Raw genomic sequence first — 20,263 nt, 5'->3', positions numbered from 1 at the left:
GAAGAGACACTATCCACACTGGTTTCGACCTCTATTGAGGCCTCATCAGTGGAAGCCAGACCCAGAAGTGATACCAAGTTGAAGTAATGCAGAAGTCATATTTCCATATACAAGTAGCCAAAAGGTGTCACACCTTATTACTAAACATTACTAAAATACTCAATTTACTCAACTTTGCATGCAATTCTTTGTTTACACTTGGATGAAAGCAAGAGTAATTATATAATTATATAAATATATAAATTATATTCTTGGTTGAAATCAAGAATATAATTTCTTAGCATCTTTAATTTATATTATAACCAAGTGAAAAAACTTTCACCATCTATCTCTATTCCAGATTATTTTAGTAATAAGGTGTGACACCTTTTGACTACTTGTATATGGAAATATGACTTCTGCATTATTTCAACCTTGGTATCACTTCTGGATCTGGTTTTCACTGATGAGACCACAATAAAGATCAAAACTGGTCTGGGTAGTGGCCTTTCCCATAATGCTATGCATTATGGGCTACAAAGGCAACTGATGTGAAGTCATTAACCTCTATATATAAGTAGTCCAGTCGGGAAGTTACTTCACATGCACGCTTTGTCTGCTTACACTTGGATAAAGGATAAAACGAACAATATAATTTCTTGGCATCTTTAATTTCTAATATAACCAAGTGAAAAAAAAAAATGTAAATTAAAGATAACAATAAATTATATACTTGGTTTAATCCTTTATCCAAGCGTAAGCATACAAAGTTTGCACCTGAAGTATATTCAGGACTGAGGCAACTCGCATAAAGAAGGTAATGACTTCACATCACTTGCCTTAGTATCTCATAATGCAAAGCACATATCCAAGTGATGTGAAGTCATTAACTTCTTTATACGAGTTGCACCAGTCCTGAAAATACTTCAGGTTCAAACTTGGATAAAGGATTAAACCAAGTATATAATTTCCAGGTTTCTTTAATTTATAGTATAACCAAGTGGAAAAACTTCCAACAACTATCTCTAATCCAGAGCATTTTAATAATGTGTGCCACCTTTTGGCTACTCGTATATGAAAATATGGCTTTTGCATTACTTCAAACTTGGTATCACCTCTGGCTTCCACTGATGAGACCTTAGACCCAACACTTATCTCTAATCCAGAGCATTTTACTAATAAGGCATGCCACCTTTTGGCTGCTCATATATGAAAATATGACTTCTGCATTACTTCAAACTTAGTTTCACCTCTGGGTCTGGCTCCCACTGATGAGATCTCAGTAAAGGTCGAAACTGGTCTGGGTAGTGAACCTTCCCATAATGCACAGCATTATACATGTCTGTAAGGATTTGTGCTTTGCATTATGGGATACTAAGGCAAGTGATGTGAAGTCATTAGCTTCTTTATACGAGTTGCCTCAGTCCTGAAAATACTTCAGGTGCAAACTTTGCTTACACTTGGATAAAGGATTAAGCCAAGTATATAATTGCCTGTATCTTTAATTTACAATATCTTCAGAAATTTAATAATGTGCTGGACAGAGGACATGTTACACAGTGATTTATCTGGATTTTGCTAAAAGTATTTGATAGAGTATCACAAGATAAACTACAATTGAAACTGAGCAGGATGAGATGGATAATCAGTTGGAAGCTTGGTTTAGAGCAATGGCTGACTGATAGTAAGCTGTATGTGAGTTGTATAAGTGGAGAGGAGGGGTGTAATGTTCCCAAAATGGAAGGAGATGAGTGTGATACCACATGGTTCTTTTTTGGAACACTACTGTTTAATTTAGATATCAATGATATGTAAGAGGAGATATTCAGTTGTTTGTTGATGATGCTAAATTAGTAAGAGCAATGCCAAGAAGTGCTGATGTAATGTTGTCGCAAGATTGAATAGGTTAGTGCTTTGGACTGAGCAATAAGGATGTCACTTCAGTGTTTTTAAGTTATGTAAAATTATGCACTTTGGCCAGAGAAGACAAAATGAAGCTTATCATACTGGAGGATCTATGCTTCAGTAGGTGGTCAAGAAGAGAGATCTTGAATCTTGAAGTCGTAATGGTTACCCAGAAAATTGCCGCTATAATGCACAGAACTGTGATGAGTACAGATAAGAGGGTAATACTTCCTGTATGAGGCAGTAATCAGGAGTCACTCGAATTTCAGTGTACAGATTGATCATCCGGCTGTATTAGTAATAAGGAAGCGCTGGAGGGAGTGCAGAGGCAAATAACTAAGACATTCTGAGAACTCTGAAATGTTGATGAGATATGAGGAGTGATACGATTAAGTTGGTGAAAGGACCCTATCAGATATCATATTATATACAGAAGAATTATTGCAGAGAATAATGAGCGAATGAGGAGTCATTCCTGGAAACTGTACAAAGGTCATGTGAGTAAGGAAGTGAAAAGGAGATTTTTTGCATGATGGGCAGTGAATGAATGGAATGTGTTGCAAGTGTGGGTGATAAGTGCTCCAATTATTCAAATACTGCATTCAAGGCAAGGTATGATAGTTATTGAGGTATGTGAGTGTTTGGCATCCGTGACAAGCCTTCACACGCTATGGAGGATTGGAAGTAATGCTATCTATTCCAGGTGACTGCCAATCCAATTCAGAGTTTCAATGATGACAGCACACTGCACACCTTCTTTTCATTTGACAAAACTTGCACAAATCATCACAACCTCTAAAACCTTAACCTCTACTATCTTAAATTCCAAAACATTCATTAATGGGGTTTGGATAACTTGTCAATTTCAATGCTAGCAAAACACAATTCTATCTTATTTACCAGAAAAAAAAAACCTTTTCTTCCTATCTTACTTTTTACAACACCCATATCTCTATTCAAGATGAGAATTGTCTTTCTGGGATTACTCTAACTGAAAATCACTCAGAGTACTAATATATTACAAATACTGTTTTCTATGCATACAAAAAATATTGGGTTTTTCCCTCTTGCTAAGGCATTACTTTAACTTCAAATAGCTTCTAATTCTACAAAAATTACAACTCCATTTGTCCATTAAACACTGCTTTCACATCTGGGGTGGTTCCCCTGAGAGCTCCCTAAAAAGAGCAGTTAGGTTGATTAATGATCCCACTCTAATATGCTTCACTCACTTTCACACAGGCATTCAGATTTTGGTGCTTATATCGTCTACAAATGCTTCTTCAGCTACTCTTTATCAGGAGTGCCATTAGTAATCTCTCTCTCAAATTCATTCAAGTGTGACAGCTAAACAATACTTCTCTACAGTTCAACTGCAAACTCTGGGTCTGGAGTTGAACTGGGAAAAAATCCAAACAAAATTTTCCTCCTTTTTGAGGGTTTATTCCTTCCATTCGATCCTCTGGAACAGTCTCCATCTTTTCATTTGAACAGCTGTGGATCATATTCCTTGAAAAATGCATACGATGGAGACCGTTCCAGAGAATGGAATGAATGAACTTTCAAAAAGGAGGAAAAATTTGTTTGGATTTTTTCACAGTTCAACTCCAAACCCAGAGTTTAGAACTGAACTATACAGCATGCTAGTATCAATCCATGGTACTAGAATGCAGTAGGTTAACCAGCTTCTTGTGGATAGTTTCTCCATAAAAAGTCTAATGTTGAAATAAGGAATTTTCTCCTAGGAAACAAAAATTCTTACCCTTATAAAACTGAAAAGCCAGAGAATGTGAACTAAGGTTTCTGATTTGCAGTAAACCATACCAAAATATCAAAGATTTTAAAATACACTTTAATGAAAGGTATTCTGGAGGTTCTTGAAGAAGCTCAGAAATGGAGGAAAGAGTGCTGTAAAAGAATTAGAGATAATAAAGGTGACATGAAAACTGGAGAAAAGATATCCTTGATGTATGGAGTAATTATTTCACTTCGAAAAATTGCTAAATGAAACAAGCAGTGATAGCACAGCAGTGAAAAAACACTCAGCAGGCATGCGGTCAGGAATACATATCCATACTTAAAGTAGAAAAAGCCATCAAAAGCCTGAAATGAGGAAAGGCAGCAGGAGTAGATGATATTCGACCACAAATGCTCAAGTATTATTACGGGCAACTCCAAGGAGTCCTTAGACTCATCGAGGGAGGCCCTAAACATCGTATCAAGAGCAACTATTCGGCATTCGCACAGTATCTATCATACTTTGCTTGGAATTCATTTACAGCCATGGCACCCACAACAAACTCTGGCAGCTTATTCCACTCATTCACCACTCTCCAAGTAAAAAAACCTAGTTCTAACAGACTTGCTAACTACACATTTGCTCAGTTTCCATGGATGTCCCCAAGTTCACCAGACCTGTTCTGAAAAATTTCCTCTGAATTAGTCTTGTAAAAACCCTTCAGTAATTTGAATGTCTCAATCATATCACCACTTTTCTGCTTATCAACCAATTTCTGTAACCCACAGATCTTCAACCTATTCTCGTAAGGTTCATTCCATAGACCAGCTATCATCTTGGTCACTCGCCTCTGGATCCTCTATACCTTCTCCCCATCAAGAAGAAACCCAGCGGCCCAGATCTGGGCACAGTAGTCAAGATGGGGTCTTATCCAGGCTCGATAAACAACAATGAGTTGCTTATCTCTGCTTGTCAAAGTATTCTTCAGTAACCAAGTGATCTGAGGAGCTGATTTAGCCACTTTTGCTATGTGCCCCCTAAACTTCAACTCCCTATCCACCAACAACACCCAAATCTCTGGCTTTGTCAACCTCCTAGAGTACATTTCCACCAGTATGGAGGTATAAAAATCTTACAGTGGCTGCACTGCATAGTTCAGAAAGCCCGGACAGAGGAACGAATTCCGGATGATTAGAGTAGAGCTCTCATAGTACCCATATATAAAAAGGGAAATAAAACTGAATGTGAGAATTACAGAACTATTTCTCTACTGAGCGTTCCTGGTAAGATTTACACAAGTATTCTTGAGAAATGGTTGAGAAGGATTGTGGAAGAAAAGTTTGATGATGAACAAGATGAATTCAGGCCAAACAGAGGCTGTCAAGATCAGATTTTCACTTTACAATAAATAGTTGAGAAATCATGGGAATATAACAAAGATCTGTATTTAAATTTTGTAGATCTGGAAAAGGCATATGACAAGGTGCCAAAAGAGAAGTTATTCAAAATGCTACAGTTATATGGTGTCAATGGGGCATTATATCAAGCAATAATACTTAGTCTTTATTTGAGTTTTAAGTCAGCAGTTAAAACTGAAGGAAGTACAGGAAGATGGTTTAATGTTAAATATGGTGTCAGACAAGGATGTACATTATCCCCTCTGTTATTCATTATCTATATGGATCACATTATGAAGGAAAGTGGTATATTAAACCTGATGTTAAAATTGGGGATGTTAATGTCAGTTCTTTGCTTTATGCGGACGATGATATACTTCTGAATAAATCCACTCAAGTCTGCAAGATTCCCCGACTAAAATGAATAACTTGCAATAGATATAGTATGAAGGTCAGCAATAACATGACAAAGACAATGAAAATAGGCAGTGATTCATTCACAATATCATTCACTCCATTCACAATGCAGTTGAAAATATCAACTCCATTGCGAATTGGGAACCTGTAGAACAAGTAAAACATTTCAGCTACTTAGGCATGATTTTTAGTGAAAATGGTAAATTAAATATGGAAATAGACAATAGGATCAACAAAGTTGGTATGGTTGGAAGTCAACTGAATAAATGTATATGAAATAAGAGAGAAATTAGTCAAAACACCAAATTAGCTGTATACAAGGCACTGTTGTTGAAACCAATTTTAACTTATGGATCTGAGAGATGGGTCAGAAGTAAAACACTTGACCAAAGACTAGAGACCACAGATATGAGAGTCCTGAGAAAGATTAGGGACATGAACAGATGGTATCAATGGCAATATCATATTAAAAATGAGGATATTAGGAAAGAACTTGACATTGTCAGCATCCAGGAATGCGTTCGCAGAGCTAATCTCAGGTGGTATGGTCACTTAAAACAGAACAAAACAAGTGTTCTCTGCCAGGTCGGCAGGAAAAAGACCAAGATATAGGTGGATTGATACGGCAAAAAGTACCTTAGAAGATAGAAATATAAGATCTGATAAGGTTGGAGTCTTGACAGGTAACAGACTGATTTGGAGGAAAATTGTAGATAAGAAGTTAGTAATAATGTAAATTTTTCATGTAGTGCTATCATATCCTGTGCACCCCTTGAGGGTACATAGCAGGAATTTGATGATGATGAAAGTGCTAACTATACATCTGGGTGCCAGTACCAGAATTCTGAAGTCAATGTATGATTTCCCAATATCCGTGTTTTTTTAGATATTTATTAGTGAAAGTAAGACATGATACTCTTTGATTTTAAAAACATAAGGCTGTAAAAAAAAAATAATAAACTAGTATACAGAAGGTATATTTCTTGCTGTCACCAACTAAAGTATGCTTTGTAATTACTACACTATTTAGCATGAAAAGATTAACCATTTCAATATAGGTACATGAAAATGTTTGTAAAAAATTATCAAAGATAGAAACAAACTTACATGAAGAAAATTTATTAGATGTAAAATTTTCACCTATGTATTACAGGCATCTTCATTACGTTAACAATGAAACACAAAATAATATATGATAAATTTTTAAGAATTAATTTTAAAAACATCACTAATTAAAAAAAAAAATTAATTAAATAAAAATGAAAAAATAAATTAATATAATAAGGTAACAATCAGGAATTTACATAAGATTGACACAATAATATTGCCCATAAAGTGGATAACCAAAAGCCATCAGATCTGTTTGAGTTAAGTCGATGTAGAAAGGCCTCGCAGTTCTTTTATAACTGCTCTTCCTACTTTTTATGTAAAAGTTTAGTTTTCTTCCAAGGAAACCTCTGTTTAGTTGGGATGGCATGTTCTGGAGACTTCTCAGGTTTAAGGGATTTGGTAAACATCTATAAAGTTGAGTGGAGAAAGCTTGTCTTGAGGTGGGGGAAAGGAAGGTGGAAACCTTCCTGACAGAACAAAAGGAACTTTAGCAATACATTCAGAAATTTATTTAATATACAGAAGTGGAATTTGAGAAATATCTTTGGGAGATGAGATTTAGAGACTGGTGGCCTACAGCTATTAAAGGCTTTCTTGATAAACGATGCATTAAGGCCATTTTTCGTAAAGGCAGATTTGATATAATTTAATTCTTGCTGTAGAAGGTCTTCAGCGGAACTTATATTATGAGCACAACATAGTAAGGTCTTGATGTTTCAACTTTTTGACTGGGATAATAATGAGAAGTGGCATGGATATAACAATCAGTATGTGCTTCTTTTCTAAAAACTGAAAATTGTAAACTACCATCTGGTTGACGAAGAATTAATATATCTAAAAAAGGCTAGTTGATCATTTTTCTCCTCCTACATAGTGAACTGAATTCTAAGGTGAAGTATATTTATTTCTGAGACAAAGTTTTAAATCTGATGGAGAACTATTCCATATTGCAAAAATATCATCCACATATCTATACCATATGCAGGTTTAGGAGAAATGTCTTTAAAGAAGTGAACTTTTGAAATGCTCTGTTTAGTAATTGACAAGAGAGAGAGAGGACTACCTATAGTTGTGCTTCAATCTGATGATATAATTTGTCTTGTATACTGCAATAACCAGAGTGGATTACAAAGTACAAAAGTTTGATAATATCTGAAGGAAAATCTTGTTTAAGTAAATTAATAGTATCTGTCAAAGAAATGTTTGTTAAAAGAGATTTATCAAGACTAATCAATAACATCTGAAGTTTCTAAATGAAGATTACAATTTTTGTTTTAAAATATAAGTTCTTGATATGACAAGCAGATTTTCCAGTAAATGAAGAAAATAATGCAGACAAGTATTTAGAAATTAAATTTGGAAGAAAACTAAACTTTTGCATAAAAACAAATTCTTTGTAGTGCAGTTACAAAAGGAGAGCTGTGAGGCGTTTCTTACACTGACCAAATTTTAACAGATATAATGGCCTTCAGTTATCCCATTTATGGGGAATATTATTATATCAGTCTTATGTAATTTCCTGATTATTATCTTATTACATTAATTTGTTTTTTTATTTTTATTTAATTTTTTTTTGAAATTAGGATTTGATGTCTATTGTCATAATTACATTGTAATGGTGCTTTTAAAATTGATTCTCAATAATTGATTTATTACGTGTTATTTTGTGTTCCATTGTTAACGTAACGAAGATGCCCGTGATATTTAGTCAAAAATTTTACATCTAATAAACTTTCTTCACATAAGTTTGCTTCTGTCTTTAATAATCTTTTACAAACATCTTCACGTACCTATATTGAAATGGTTAAGCTTTTAATGATATATAGTGTTGTAGTAATTACAAAGCTTAGTTTAGTTGGTGACAGCAAGAAAAATAACTTCTGTATATATATATATATATATATATATATATATATATATATATATATATATATATACAGGGTGTTCGGGATAAATTTGACATATTTATAATTAATTATATTTTTCCGTAAGTTACATGTATTAACACACACTTCTCTTCATTTAAAAGTTTGGACCCTTCTTCATTCATATACAAGATGTCAGAAAGGATGGATAGCTGGAACCCACCTGAATCATGGAAGAGAATAACTTGTATCATGATGATTCGTGCCCGCCATCAAAATAAGGATATTACGACTGCTGCCCAATGCTCCCTGAATACAGTAAAAACAATCAGGCATGAACTAGAGACTTGCAATGGTGACTACGAGGATGTAGCAAGAAGAAAGATCCCTAGCAGACGATCTGATTGCGTTCGTACAGCAGAATTCCTCGCAAATCTGCAGGAACAGGTGTTGAAGAACCCTGGCATTGGAATTCGGGCTTTGTTCGTGGAGTTGCTAACTGTAGTCAAGCCCTGGATAACAAGGGTAGCCAATGGTAGGCCGTATGTATGGCAGCAGGATTCGGCCCCTTGCCACACCTCTGGGAAAAGTCAAAAATGGTTGTCTGAAAATTTCTACGACTTCACCAGTCCAAATGTTTGGCCTCCAAACTCCCCAGACCTTAACCCCATGGATTATTTTGTATGGGGCGCAGTTGAAAAAAACACCAATCGCACTTCCAGTAATACAAAAGCCCAGTTAATGGATAAAATTAAAACAGTTTTTGCGGCCCTTCCCAGGGAGACTGTAGCATCAGCTTGTTCGAGGTTCCGAAGCAGAATTGAAGCTGTGATCGATGCTAATGGTGGTTATTTTGAGTAAATCTTGTTGATAGTATTGTAATTAACTCTGCCTGTAATGTTTTTTTGTCAATTCATTAAATTTAATAGATACAAAGAAGATTTTCTTTTTCCTTACGAAACTGTCAAATTTATCCCGAACACCCTGTATATATATAATATCTGACTAAATGTAAACAAATCTGATGACTTTTGGTTATCCCCTTCATGAAAAATATTATTATATCAATCTTATTTCAGACATGAGTAAGGGAAAATGAGTAAGGAAAAAGTCCAGGTGTAGACAATATTCCTATAGAACTGCTACAAAATCTAGGTGATGAGAAAAAACCTACTCTATCAATTAATAGCCCAAATCTATGATAGAGGAGAAATACCAAAGGAATTTATGAAATCAACCATAATACCAATACCAATACCAAAAAAGAATAATGCAAACAAATGCAGCCAATTTAGAACAATAGCTTTAATCCCACATGTTAGCAAAATTCTGCTAAAAATTATTCAAAATAGAATTTATTCAAAAATAAATTGTCTATTGGATGAAGACCAATTTGGATTCAGAAAGAATAAAGGAAGAACAAGAGAGGCAACACTCTGTTTAAGAACAATAATAGAGAGAAGATTAAACCTTAGTCAAAATACTTACATTTGCTTCCTTGATTTAGAGAAAGCGTTTGATAAAGTAAACCAGCAAATACTCCTAAATTGTCTAACTAATATCGGCATAGATTTGAGGGATAGGAAAATAATTTATCAAATTTACAAAAATCAAAATGGACAGATTAAAATCAATGATAAAGAGAAAATAATAAATATAAGGAGTGGAGTAAGTTTTACCACTTTTATTTAACTTATATATTAAAAAGGCCATTCAGGAAATTAAAGATAAAAAAATAGTGGCATAAAGATAAATGGTGAGCAAGTCATGTGTATAAGATTTGCTGATGACATAGCTCTTGTAGCATAAAACAGAAGAACGTTAAAAACAATGCTAGAATTACTAAATAATAACCTTGAAAAATGTAAAATGAAAATCAACACAGATAAGACTAAAATCATTGTTACAGGCAAAATCTCTATCAATACAGAGCATATAGACATCAGCAGGGAACAAATAAAACAAGTGAAAAGCTTTAAATATTTAGGAAGCCTAATAACAGAAGATGGCAGAACAAGAGAAGACATGAGATCAAGAATAAACAATGCAAAAGCCCAATTCTCTAAGATGAAAAGCATTTTAACAGGAAACCTCAACCTACAATTGAAAAAAAAAAATTGTAAAGACACTGATATGGAGCATTGCACTGTATGGATATGAAACCTGGATTCTAGGCAGAGAAGATGTAAGAAGATTGAAGGCTTTTGAAATGTGGTGCTGGCACTGCATGAACAAAATAAAATGGACAGGAAAAAAATCAAACCAACAAGTCCTGAGAGAGATAAACGAAACAAGAACTCTAATTAAATCGATCAAAATTAGAAGGGATAGGTGGTTTGGACATATACTTCGACATGATGGACTTGTGAAAAGAATAACTGAAGGCAAAATAGAGGGGAAAAGAAGTAGAGGCAGACCAAGGAAAAGCTTTCTTGACCAAGTCAAAGACAGCACGGGTTTGAGGAGTTACCAGGAGGTTAAGAAGAAAGCCAATGACAGAGCGGAATGGAGGAAATTGCTGCTGAGCTACCAGTCCCAAGACTGATGCAACTGATGATGATCAATCTTATGTAAATTCCTGATTATAACCCTATTATATTAATTTCTTTTTTCTTTTTATTTAATTTTTTTTTAATTAGGAATTTAATAACCATCTTTTGTCTTACTTATGCTGTAGTGATGCTTTTAAAGTTGATTCATTTATTGCATTTTATTTATTGTTCTACTGTTAACATACTGAACATGCCTTTGATACTCAGGTGAAAATTTTACATCTAATAAATTTACTTCATGTCAGTTAAGTTTCCATCTTTAATAATTTTTTACAAACATTTAAAGCTTTGTTATAAGAAATTTCAGAAGATAGTATTCATCTGCTTCATTGATTATAAGAAAGCTTTCGATTGCATGGATCAAGACAAAACTGTGAATTGTAATGAGATCAATAAGAATATCTAAGCATCTAATTATCTCGATAAGAAGTCTTTGGAGAAATAGACAGTGTTCAAATGGAAAAAGGGAATGCAGAAGGGTTGTATACTGTTTCCCTATCTTTTAATATTTATAGTGAATATATTATGATAATAGCTAACACAACAAAGAACCAGCTGGAATTAAGATTGATAGAAAAATAAATAATTTAAGAGATGCAGATGATACAACCCTCATAGCAGAAACAAAGGAAGATCTGGAGTGGTTGATTCTATTGATTAAGAGGGAATCCAACAAAGCTGGGCTCAATTTAAACATTAGCAAACTGAACGTTATGCCTTCTGGCAATTCAGATGAATTTATGATAGACAGAAATAAAATAGACATTGTCGAAAGTCATGATTTACTGGGGTCCAGAATAAGAAATGATGATATATATATGTGAAGATGAAATTAAAAGGATAGCCATGGGGAAAAAAGTTATATTAAACCTGAAAAAATTATAAAAGATAGAGTTGTATGGCCACGAAAGTCAGAACTGTTTGGATTATTAAGAAAGACAGAAAGCAAATTTATTCATTTGAATTATGACATGGAGGAGACAATCTCATGAACTGCAAGAATGACTAATAAGAAGGTTTTAGAGAGTATAAAAAAACCGAATGTACCTGGGAGACAATGATCACTAAACAGAAGTTAATGTAGTTTGGACATATTATGTGAGTAGATGAATCATTCGAAAAGGGCAACTGGAGAAGATTGAGGGCATGAGAAGGAGAGGAAGACCACAAAAGAGTTGGCTGGACAACATAAAGGAACTTACCAACTTGAACTTACAATTGCTGAAAGAAAAGACAAGAGGCTGAGTAAGTTGGAGAGCTTTTGTTTATGAAGAGCCCATCACCAAGAGTCAAAAACAACTGGATAGCACATAACTGCAACAACATAAGAGATTGCAATAAAACAACTTCTTGCCAACAAAAGTAAATTATTTCACCCATATGAAAATTTCAGCCATTTGCCAGCCTGCTGAGTGGATAGCATACCCGCTCTCCAACCAACAGGTCACAGATTCAAATCCCACCGTGGACATGGATGTTTGTGAGAGATGAATTTTATCTCCCAGTGTGAGACTACTTCGCTGCTTATTGGAGGCTTGAAGTAGCTTGAAAAAAGTTCCATGCTTAGTCTCTAGAGCAGAGTTTCTAGAGACTATGTAAAAAATAATTTTGAAAAATTACAAAAAATAAAATAAAAAATTGATAAAAAATATGAAATGGAATTTTTTTTACATGAGTGGGAACCAGATTAAAAAGATTAATTAAAAAGTGACTCCCAAAATAGCTAATAATTATTGTACAAGTATATTTTAAAGAAAAGGCAAAGAATACATTTGGTAAGTGTATTCAGCAGCATCCTTATTTAGTATTCTAAATATTATAATATTTAGAATACCCTTCCCATGCTATGACCAGAAGATTAAACTAACCAAAGAACAAAAGATACCACATGTTCATTTTGTTCACACTAAAATAAAAATAACTCGCTTACAATTTAAATAGATGACTTACCTGTGAGAGAAAAATGCTCCCAATGAGCCTTCAAGTGATCCATTATATATGGATATCTGTTATATAATGTGAATAAATTAATTAATGTGTATTATTTTAAAATTAGTGTAGTTTGGGGGTTCTTCTGTAACTGAAGAAATTGTAACACATCTAGAATCAATCATTGCTCCCTTCAAGTATAACTATGATAATGAAATGAATCCTGTAATCTTATCCTTCATTTTGCAATAACAACACAGGGAAACAAATGGAAATTTAAATAAATAAAACTTACCTTGCAGATAACACTAAATTTCCCTCAACTACTACAGACAATATTATATCATTGTGTCCCTCTAAAGAAGTAACTCTGAGATTACTATTCCTAAGTAGTTCTTTCCAGTTTGTTCTGTTTTTCCTATTTTCAATGATTGATGGTTCAGAAAACGAATCTGGAGAGATTTCTTTTGGTTCTGTAAAAATAATAATTGTTATTTAAAAAAAAATTATATATCAGCATACTAAATTATTACAGGTTAGATTTATTATATTTTTTTACAAAATGATTTAATCACCAGTGAATCCCATATACTATAGGATGGTGACCCTTCAAAGTAACAGGCTGGGGTGAACCACTGAGAAATTTCAATGGAGCATACACTGAGAGATTGGAAACCTGTACCACTTATGGATATGCTGAGAGTTCAATAAGATGAGAATCCTGCTTGAAGCTATTTGAAACGTATAAAAACTTATAAAACCTATATCTAATATCCATGTCACAATGGGATTCAAACTCGCAGTTCATAGATTAACAGAAAAAACACTATCCATTCATTTGGTCATGTGCGCGAGTGGACACATGACCTCCTGTTAATTATGGATGCTGAAATAAATGTACTTACTCCTCTCAATCATAGCATAATATTGGTTATTTTGTTCTTTTTTTATCGAATTTTAGTTGAATATAAACTTGTTCAACTTAGAATTTTAAAAAAATTTAATGAAAATTTTAACTGAATTCTTACAAGTTAAAATGGGCTTACATTTCATAAAGTTCCTTAGGTACTTTTGAAATGAAAGCCAATCAAATGTAATACTCAACATAATTTTTACAGCATACAAACCAACATTAGCATAACTTCATGTGCATTAATTTTGGCCATAACTTTTGCTAATTTAAGTATTCAGATTACTACCAAATGAATCGAAAGGAGTATGATAAGCACGTGGGCCCAGTGAGTCCTGGTATCCATGGAGAACACACATTAATAGAAGTTTTGATAAATGCTAAGCTTAAAACTTATTAAAGTAGCTGTAGGCCAGCTTAATATTTTAATAATAAGATGCTTTTGAAAATGTTAAGTTCTAGTTGTGATATATACAAGCAAATATCATGCACAAAAAAAAAAAAAAAAAAATCACTGCATTAACCAGGAAATATAAATTTAAATGTATTCATCTATGGACAACATTTACGAATACAATTTTCTAACATAAAAATGGACCTTAATATTTATTAAAATTACATCAATAAAATGATTGACAGATACACTGATAGATCAAACAATCAAATTCTCACTATAAAACACTTTAAGAAGCAAAGAAATAATTGATTTTGGCAGAAAGTTGGCTCTAGTTTAGCTATATACCTAATAGGCAAAAATGATGACATAAGGAGGTTCCCAAGACTTCTTAGCAAATAAATTCACTATATTGCCTGTCTTGGTAGACCAGCTGATAAAACCCACCACTTGTTTGTGACGAATGCAGATATGAATCTCGCATAATCACAAATGTTTGTAAAAGTCTGCTCTGAATGGGCTTGTATTGTTTCTTCTGTTTATACTTTTCATCTTTAAAAATAAAAAAATTTAGTAACTCAAATTTAGTGCTATTTTCAGAAGGAGATGTTTCTGCAACATAAAAACTCTTAATAATTATTCGAAAAATAGTCATCTTTAAGTCCTTTTTGAAAGTAAGCTGAAAAGTTAGGGAATTAATTCATAAAAAACAAATGAAAGAAATAACACAAATTATCTGTTGATATATAAGAATTGTGTAATAAACTGCTGCATTTATTAATGGAACAAAATAGGAGTATTTAAATAATGTAAAAACCAATACATAGTAGAGAACCTGGGTAAGGTTCTATACAATAGAACATATCCTTATCTCTTTTGGTCAATGTATTCTTCTAACCACCACTACAAAAATCTTTTTAGGTTATTGCACTACCTTTCAACTTATCCTCTGAACTTCAACTCTCTCAACCCCAAAACCTCTTCCTATAATCCTGTCAACAGAATGTGCAACTCTGTCTCTAAATCCCAAAGTTTAAAACATTACATGCAACTGCTTTTTTCAATTCACATGAAAACACCAGGAAAGAAATGAAAGATTTTTATTCAACCATATATTTCAGCCTGAAAATTACACACCATCATCATCAACATTAGTTACAATGTAGAATGCAAACAGTGAGAGCTGCATGATATTATTATTATTATTATTACCTGACACCTCCAGGGAGTCCAAAGACTCATCAAGGGAGGGCACCTACTCTACAGCTCTCTGTCTCCACCACCCAATCCACCAACCACAACTACCATCATCATCATCCATACTACCACTAATATTTTCATGGACAATCATAAACAAAAATTCCCATGGCAGGATTCAAACCCGTAGCATTTTGGCTAGAGAGCAGATACACTAACCACTCGGCCAACCAGGCCAGCAAATTTATGTTATACATAAAACAATGCAAAGGTGTAATACAGTGTTTCCTCAGTTATTATATATACTTTTTGCAATGGTTTATGTATAACATCAAGCAACTCTCATTGTTTCAAATCAATCCACTGTTCACATTCTACTTTGTAATTAACTTACATTGTCACTGATGCTTGCAATTTTGAGGTTGAAATATATAGCCTTGAATAAATATTATTCACTTATTTCTTTGTGTTTTCATGAGCTCTGAAGATGCTTATGGCATAAGTATCTGTTAAAGAACAATTTCTAATCTATTTCTATTAATTTACCTCAGCTTTGCAACATTTATAAACAAATGCATATCCTCCTCTTCCAAAATCCATTTCACAATATCATTAACTATAAAGACATGTAAACTATACAACTACAAAGACAACTATAAAGTAAATGGCACCAGCAGTAAGCCTTGAAAAACCCCAATTGTCACCGTTCTCTTCCTGTTACTGCTATTTCATACCAATCTGTTAGTTATGTCAGATTGTGCTTAGGTTTAATGAAGTGCAAACAGTACAATGAAAGAATTAAAATCAAGTTTAATGATTACAGTGCTTCATCCATTGTAGTGACATCACTGGATTACAATATGAGAAGTCTGCACACAAACAACAAAAAAACGAATGAAATATTTAGATTGTAAGCTTAAAGTCCTCAGCGAGCACTAGTACGCAGCCTTGGTTATTACATGGGACATAAGAATTACCGTAAAATCTTGAGATGTTTCACACAACCACGTTTATTAAGATTTGTCTGGCTTTTCTTCTATAATCTGTTGCTAATTCCAAAAATAAAAAAAATAAAAATAAATAAAAAAATCCCCATCATCATCATCATCATCAAATTCCTGCCATGTACCCTCAAGGGGTGTACAGGATATGATAGTACTACATGAAAAATTTACATACATTACTAACTTCCTATCTACAATTTTCCTCCAAATCAGTCTGTTACTTGTCAAGACTCCAACATTACCAGATCTTATATTTCTATTGTCTAAGGCACTTTGTACCGTATCAATCCACCTATATCTTGGTCTTCCTCTGGGTCGTTTTCCTGGCAGAGAGAACACTTGTTTTGCTAATCTTTCCTCGCCCATTCTGTTTAAGTGACCATACCACCTGAGATTAGCTCTGCTAATGCATTCCTGGATGCTGACAGTATCAAGTTCTTTCCTAATATTCTCGTTTTTAATATGATATTGCCATTGATGCCATCTGTTAACGCCTATAATCTTTCTCAGGACTCTCATATCTGCGGTCTTTACTCTTTGGTCAAGTGTTTTACTTTTGACCCAGCTCTCAGATCCATAAGTTAAAACTGGTTTGAACACTGTCTTGTATACAGCTAATTTGGTGTTCCGACTAATTTCTCTCTTATTCCATATGAATTTATTCAAATGACTTCCTACCATACCAGCTTTGTTGATTCTGTTGTCTATTTCCATATTTAGTTTATCATCTTCACTAAAAATCGTGCCTAAGTAGCTGAAATGTTTTACTTGTTCCACAAGTTCTCCATTCACAACACAGTTGACATTTTCAATGATTCTGCCTATTTTCATTGTCTTTGTCTTTTTATTGCTGACCTTCATACCATATCTATTGCAACAGTTATTCAATTTAGTCAGAGAATCTTGCAGACTTTTAGTGGATTTATTTAGAAGTATAACATCGTCCGCATAAAGCAAAGAACTGACATTAACATCTCCAATTTTGATATCATGTTTAATACCACTTTCCTTCATAATGTGATTCATATAGATAATGAATAACAGAGGGGATAATGTACATCCTTGTCTCACACCAGATTTAACATTTAACCATCTTCCTGTACTTCCTTCAATTCTAACTGCTGAATTACAACTCAAATAAAGACTAAGTACTGCTTGATATAATGCCCCATTGACACCATATAACTGTAGCGTATTGAATAGCTTCTCTCTTGACACCTTTTCATATGCCTTTTCCAAATCGACAAAACTTAAATACAGATCTTTGTTATATTCCCATGATTTCTCCACTATTTGTTGTAAAGTGAAGATCTGATCCTGAAAGCCTCTATTTGACCTGAATCCAGCTTGTTCTTCACCAAGCTTTTCTTCCACAATTCTTCTTAACCGTTTCTCAAGTATACTTGCATATATCTTACCAGGAACACTCAATAGGGATATACCTCTGTAATTCTGACATTCAGTTTTATTTCCCTTTTTTATATACAGGTACTATGAGAGCTCTACTCCAATCATTGGGAATTCGTCCCTCTGTCCAAGCATTCTGAACTATGCAGTGCAGCCACTGTAAAACTTTTATACCACCATACTTAAGCATTTCTAGTCGAATATCATCTACTCCTACTGCCTTTCCACATTTCAAGCTTTTGATGGCTTTTTCTACTTCAAGTATGGATATGTATTCCTGACTGCATGCCTGGTCAGTGTTTTTAATCACTGTGCTGTCATCACTGCTTGATTCATTTAGCAAATTTTCAAAGTCATTACTCCATACTTCAAGGATATCTTTTTCTCCTGTTTTCATTTCACCTTTATCATCTTTAACTACTTTAACAGCACTCTTTCCTCCATTCCTAAGCTTCAACAACCTCCAGAATATCTTACCACCTTCTTGATATTTATTTTCTATGTTCTTGCCAAAGTCCTCCCATGACTTTTGTTTAGCTAGTTTTACACACTGTTTAGCTTTCTTACATTTGTCTCTGTATTCTCTAACAGCACAAGCTGACTTATTAAGCAGGAATTTTTGATATGCTTTCTTCTTTTAATTCAATGCCTCTTTAATTTCCTGTGTCCACCATGGAGTTCTAATTTTTCTATCCTAGCAGACAACTTCACCACATGCCTCTCTAGCTGAATCAATCATGGTTTGCTTCAAGGCTTGCCACTGAATCTCCAAGGTTTGGTTCGGGTTGTCAAACTCTTTCATTTTTCCTTAAATAATCTTTGTGTATTTTAGTCTACAGTTCACATCTAAGAGCTGCTCAACTTTTATTCGCTTTAAAACTTTCTTACATGTCATTCTTTTCAATATGAAATTCAATTTTATCCTGATCAAGATTAAATAGTGATCACTTCCAATTTCAAATCCTCTGTACACTCTGGTGTCTTGCACCAGGGAGAAAACATCACTATCATCAATAACATAGTCAATGAGACTTTTCTTATTCCTTGCCTCTTCTCTCCATGTGAATTTGTGCACATTTTTATGTGGAAAATTGTGTTAGTAATAACCAGTACATGTGCTGAGCAGCAATCCAACAGCTATTTGCCATTATTATTAGCTTTGCTCTCTTCTCCAAATTTTCCCAAAACATTTTTGTATGTCTGACAATCACTTCCTACTCTGCTATTTAGATCCCCCAACAAGGATCAACTTTTCCTTTTTCATTGTGTCAGTAGCTTTCTATAGCCTCAAAAAATTACTCCACTTCTACCTTAGTAGAACTTTCTATGGGACCATAGGCACAAATAAGTCTCATTGTCCAGTTCCCCCATTCTGATATTTGCCCAAATCACTCTACTTGACACTGCCTGCCATTCAAGAAGATGAGCCTCGTATTTCTGTGTTGAATACTATGGCTACTCCTTCTTTTCCTTGATTGTCATTGCCTGAATATAACATTTTGTATTTATTGTTCAGAAAGATCTCACCAGTTTTTGTCTTTTTTGTTTCAGTCACCCGTATTATGTCGATCTGGTACTTATCTAATTCCTCCGCTAGCTCCATTTCTTTGCCATTCAGGCTTCTTATGTTGATAGTACCGATCTTCAACTCTGGTGATGTTGTGTTGGGGTGTGTTTTCAGATTTATACCAGTAGCTGACTTTTCGCTGTTCACCCTGGTTCCCTGGCAAAAACAACGGGGGCCCTTGTTTAATCGGGTGACGCTCCAGCCGGCATGAAATTTTGTCATGTTGTACCATCATTTTGTATTTTGGTTTAACCAATAAGAATACAATTTGGTCGGCTAAATCCCAAATTGCCAGCCCATCCTCGTTCGTTCAGTATCCAGGTAGATACCCAACAGGGTGCACCACGAGAAGGTGAGGATTGAACATTAGGTCAGAAGCCTTGGTCGGTTCTCTGCATTCCTTTAAAGGCTATGTGTAGGTCTCCTCTCAGTTATACAGCTTTCACCCTTAAGCACCTTCCCCTCCCCAAAAAATCCTTCTTTGTACTATTTTTTTTTTTTTACTCCATTAAAATCCGGCATAAGCTTTCACCAGAAGCTGAGTATATTTACTTAGGTGCAGAGAAGTAATGTCAGAAAGCCAATGACCACTTATTATCAATAGCCAATTATCAAAACCTATTAGTTACTATTTGAAATTTAATGCTATTTCAAATAAGGAAATTTTACTCCCAAAAACTTGGATATTTCATCCCACATACATGTAAATCTCTCTCTCTCTCTCTCTCACACACACACACACACACAGAGAGAGAGAGAGAGAGAGAGAGAGAGAGAGATCACAATTTATAGACAAAAAATACTGCTAGTGGACAGCATGCAGCTCATGATAGTGGCATTGCATATGGATGGAGCATTAAGTAGTATAGACAGTACTTGGACTACTCCTTGG

General features: G+C 34.2%; 1 protein-coding gene across 3 annotated transcripts in view; it reads right to left on the bottom strand.

Annotated features, from left to right (window-relative positions):
- Positions 1 to 20,263, bottom strand: part of LOC150105360 (transducin beta-like protein 3) — a 324,945-nt gene that overhangs the window by 231,829 nt on the left and 72,853 nt on the right. For all 3 annotated transcript variants that reach the window (XR_016548482.1, XM_090394739.1, XM_090394738.1), the window contains exon 4: positions 13,188 to 13,365. Coding sequence is in view for 2 of the 3 variants with exons in the window: in XM_090394739.1 (XP_090250865.1) it covers positions 13,188 to 13,365 (178 nt within the window). In the remaining variant the exon portion in view is untranslated. The remainder of the gene's footprint in view (positions 1 to 13,187; positions 13,366 to 20,263) is intronic.

The sequence above is a fragment of the Typopeltis vanoorti genome, chromosome 6 (assembly GCF_054136105.1).
Source record: "Typopeltis vanoorti isolate ZY-2024b chromosome 6, IOZ_Tvanoo_1.0, whole genome shotgun sequence".
NCBI classification, from domain to species: domain Eukaryota; kingdom Metazoa; phylum Arthropoda; class Arachnida; order Uropygi; family Thelyphonidae; genus Typopeltis; species Typopeltis vanoorti.
Note: the sequence above shows the minus strand (reverse complement) of the source record. Positions and strands in the feature narration are given on the sequence as shown.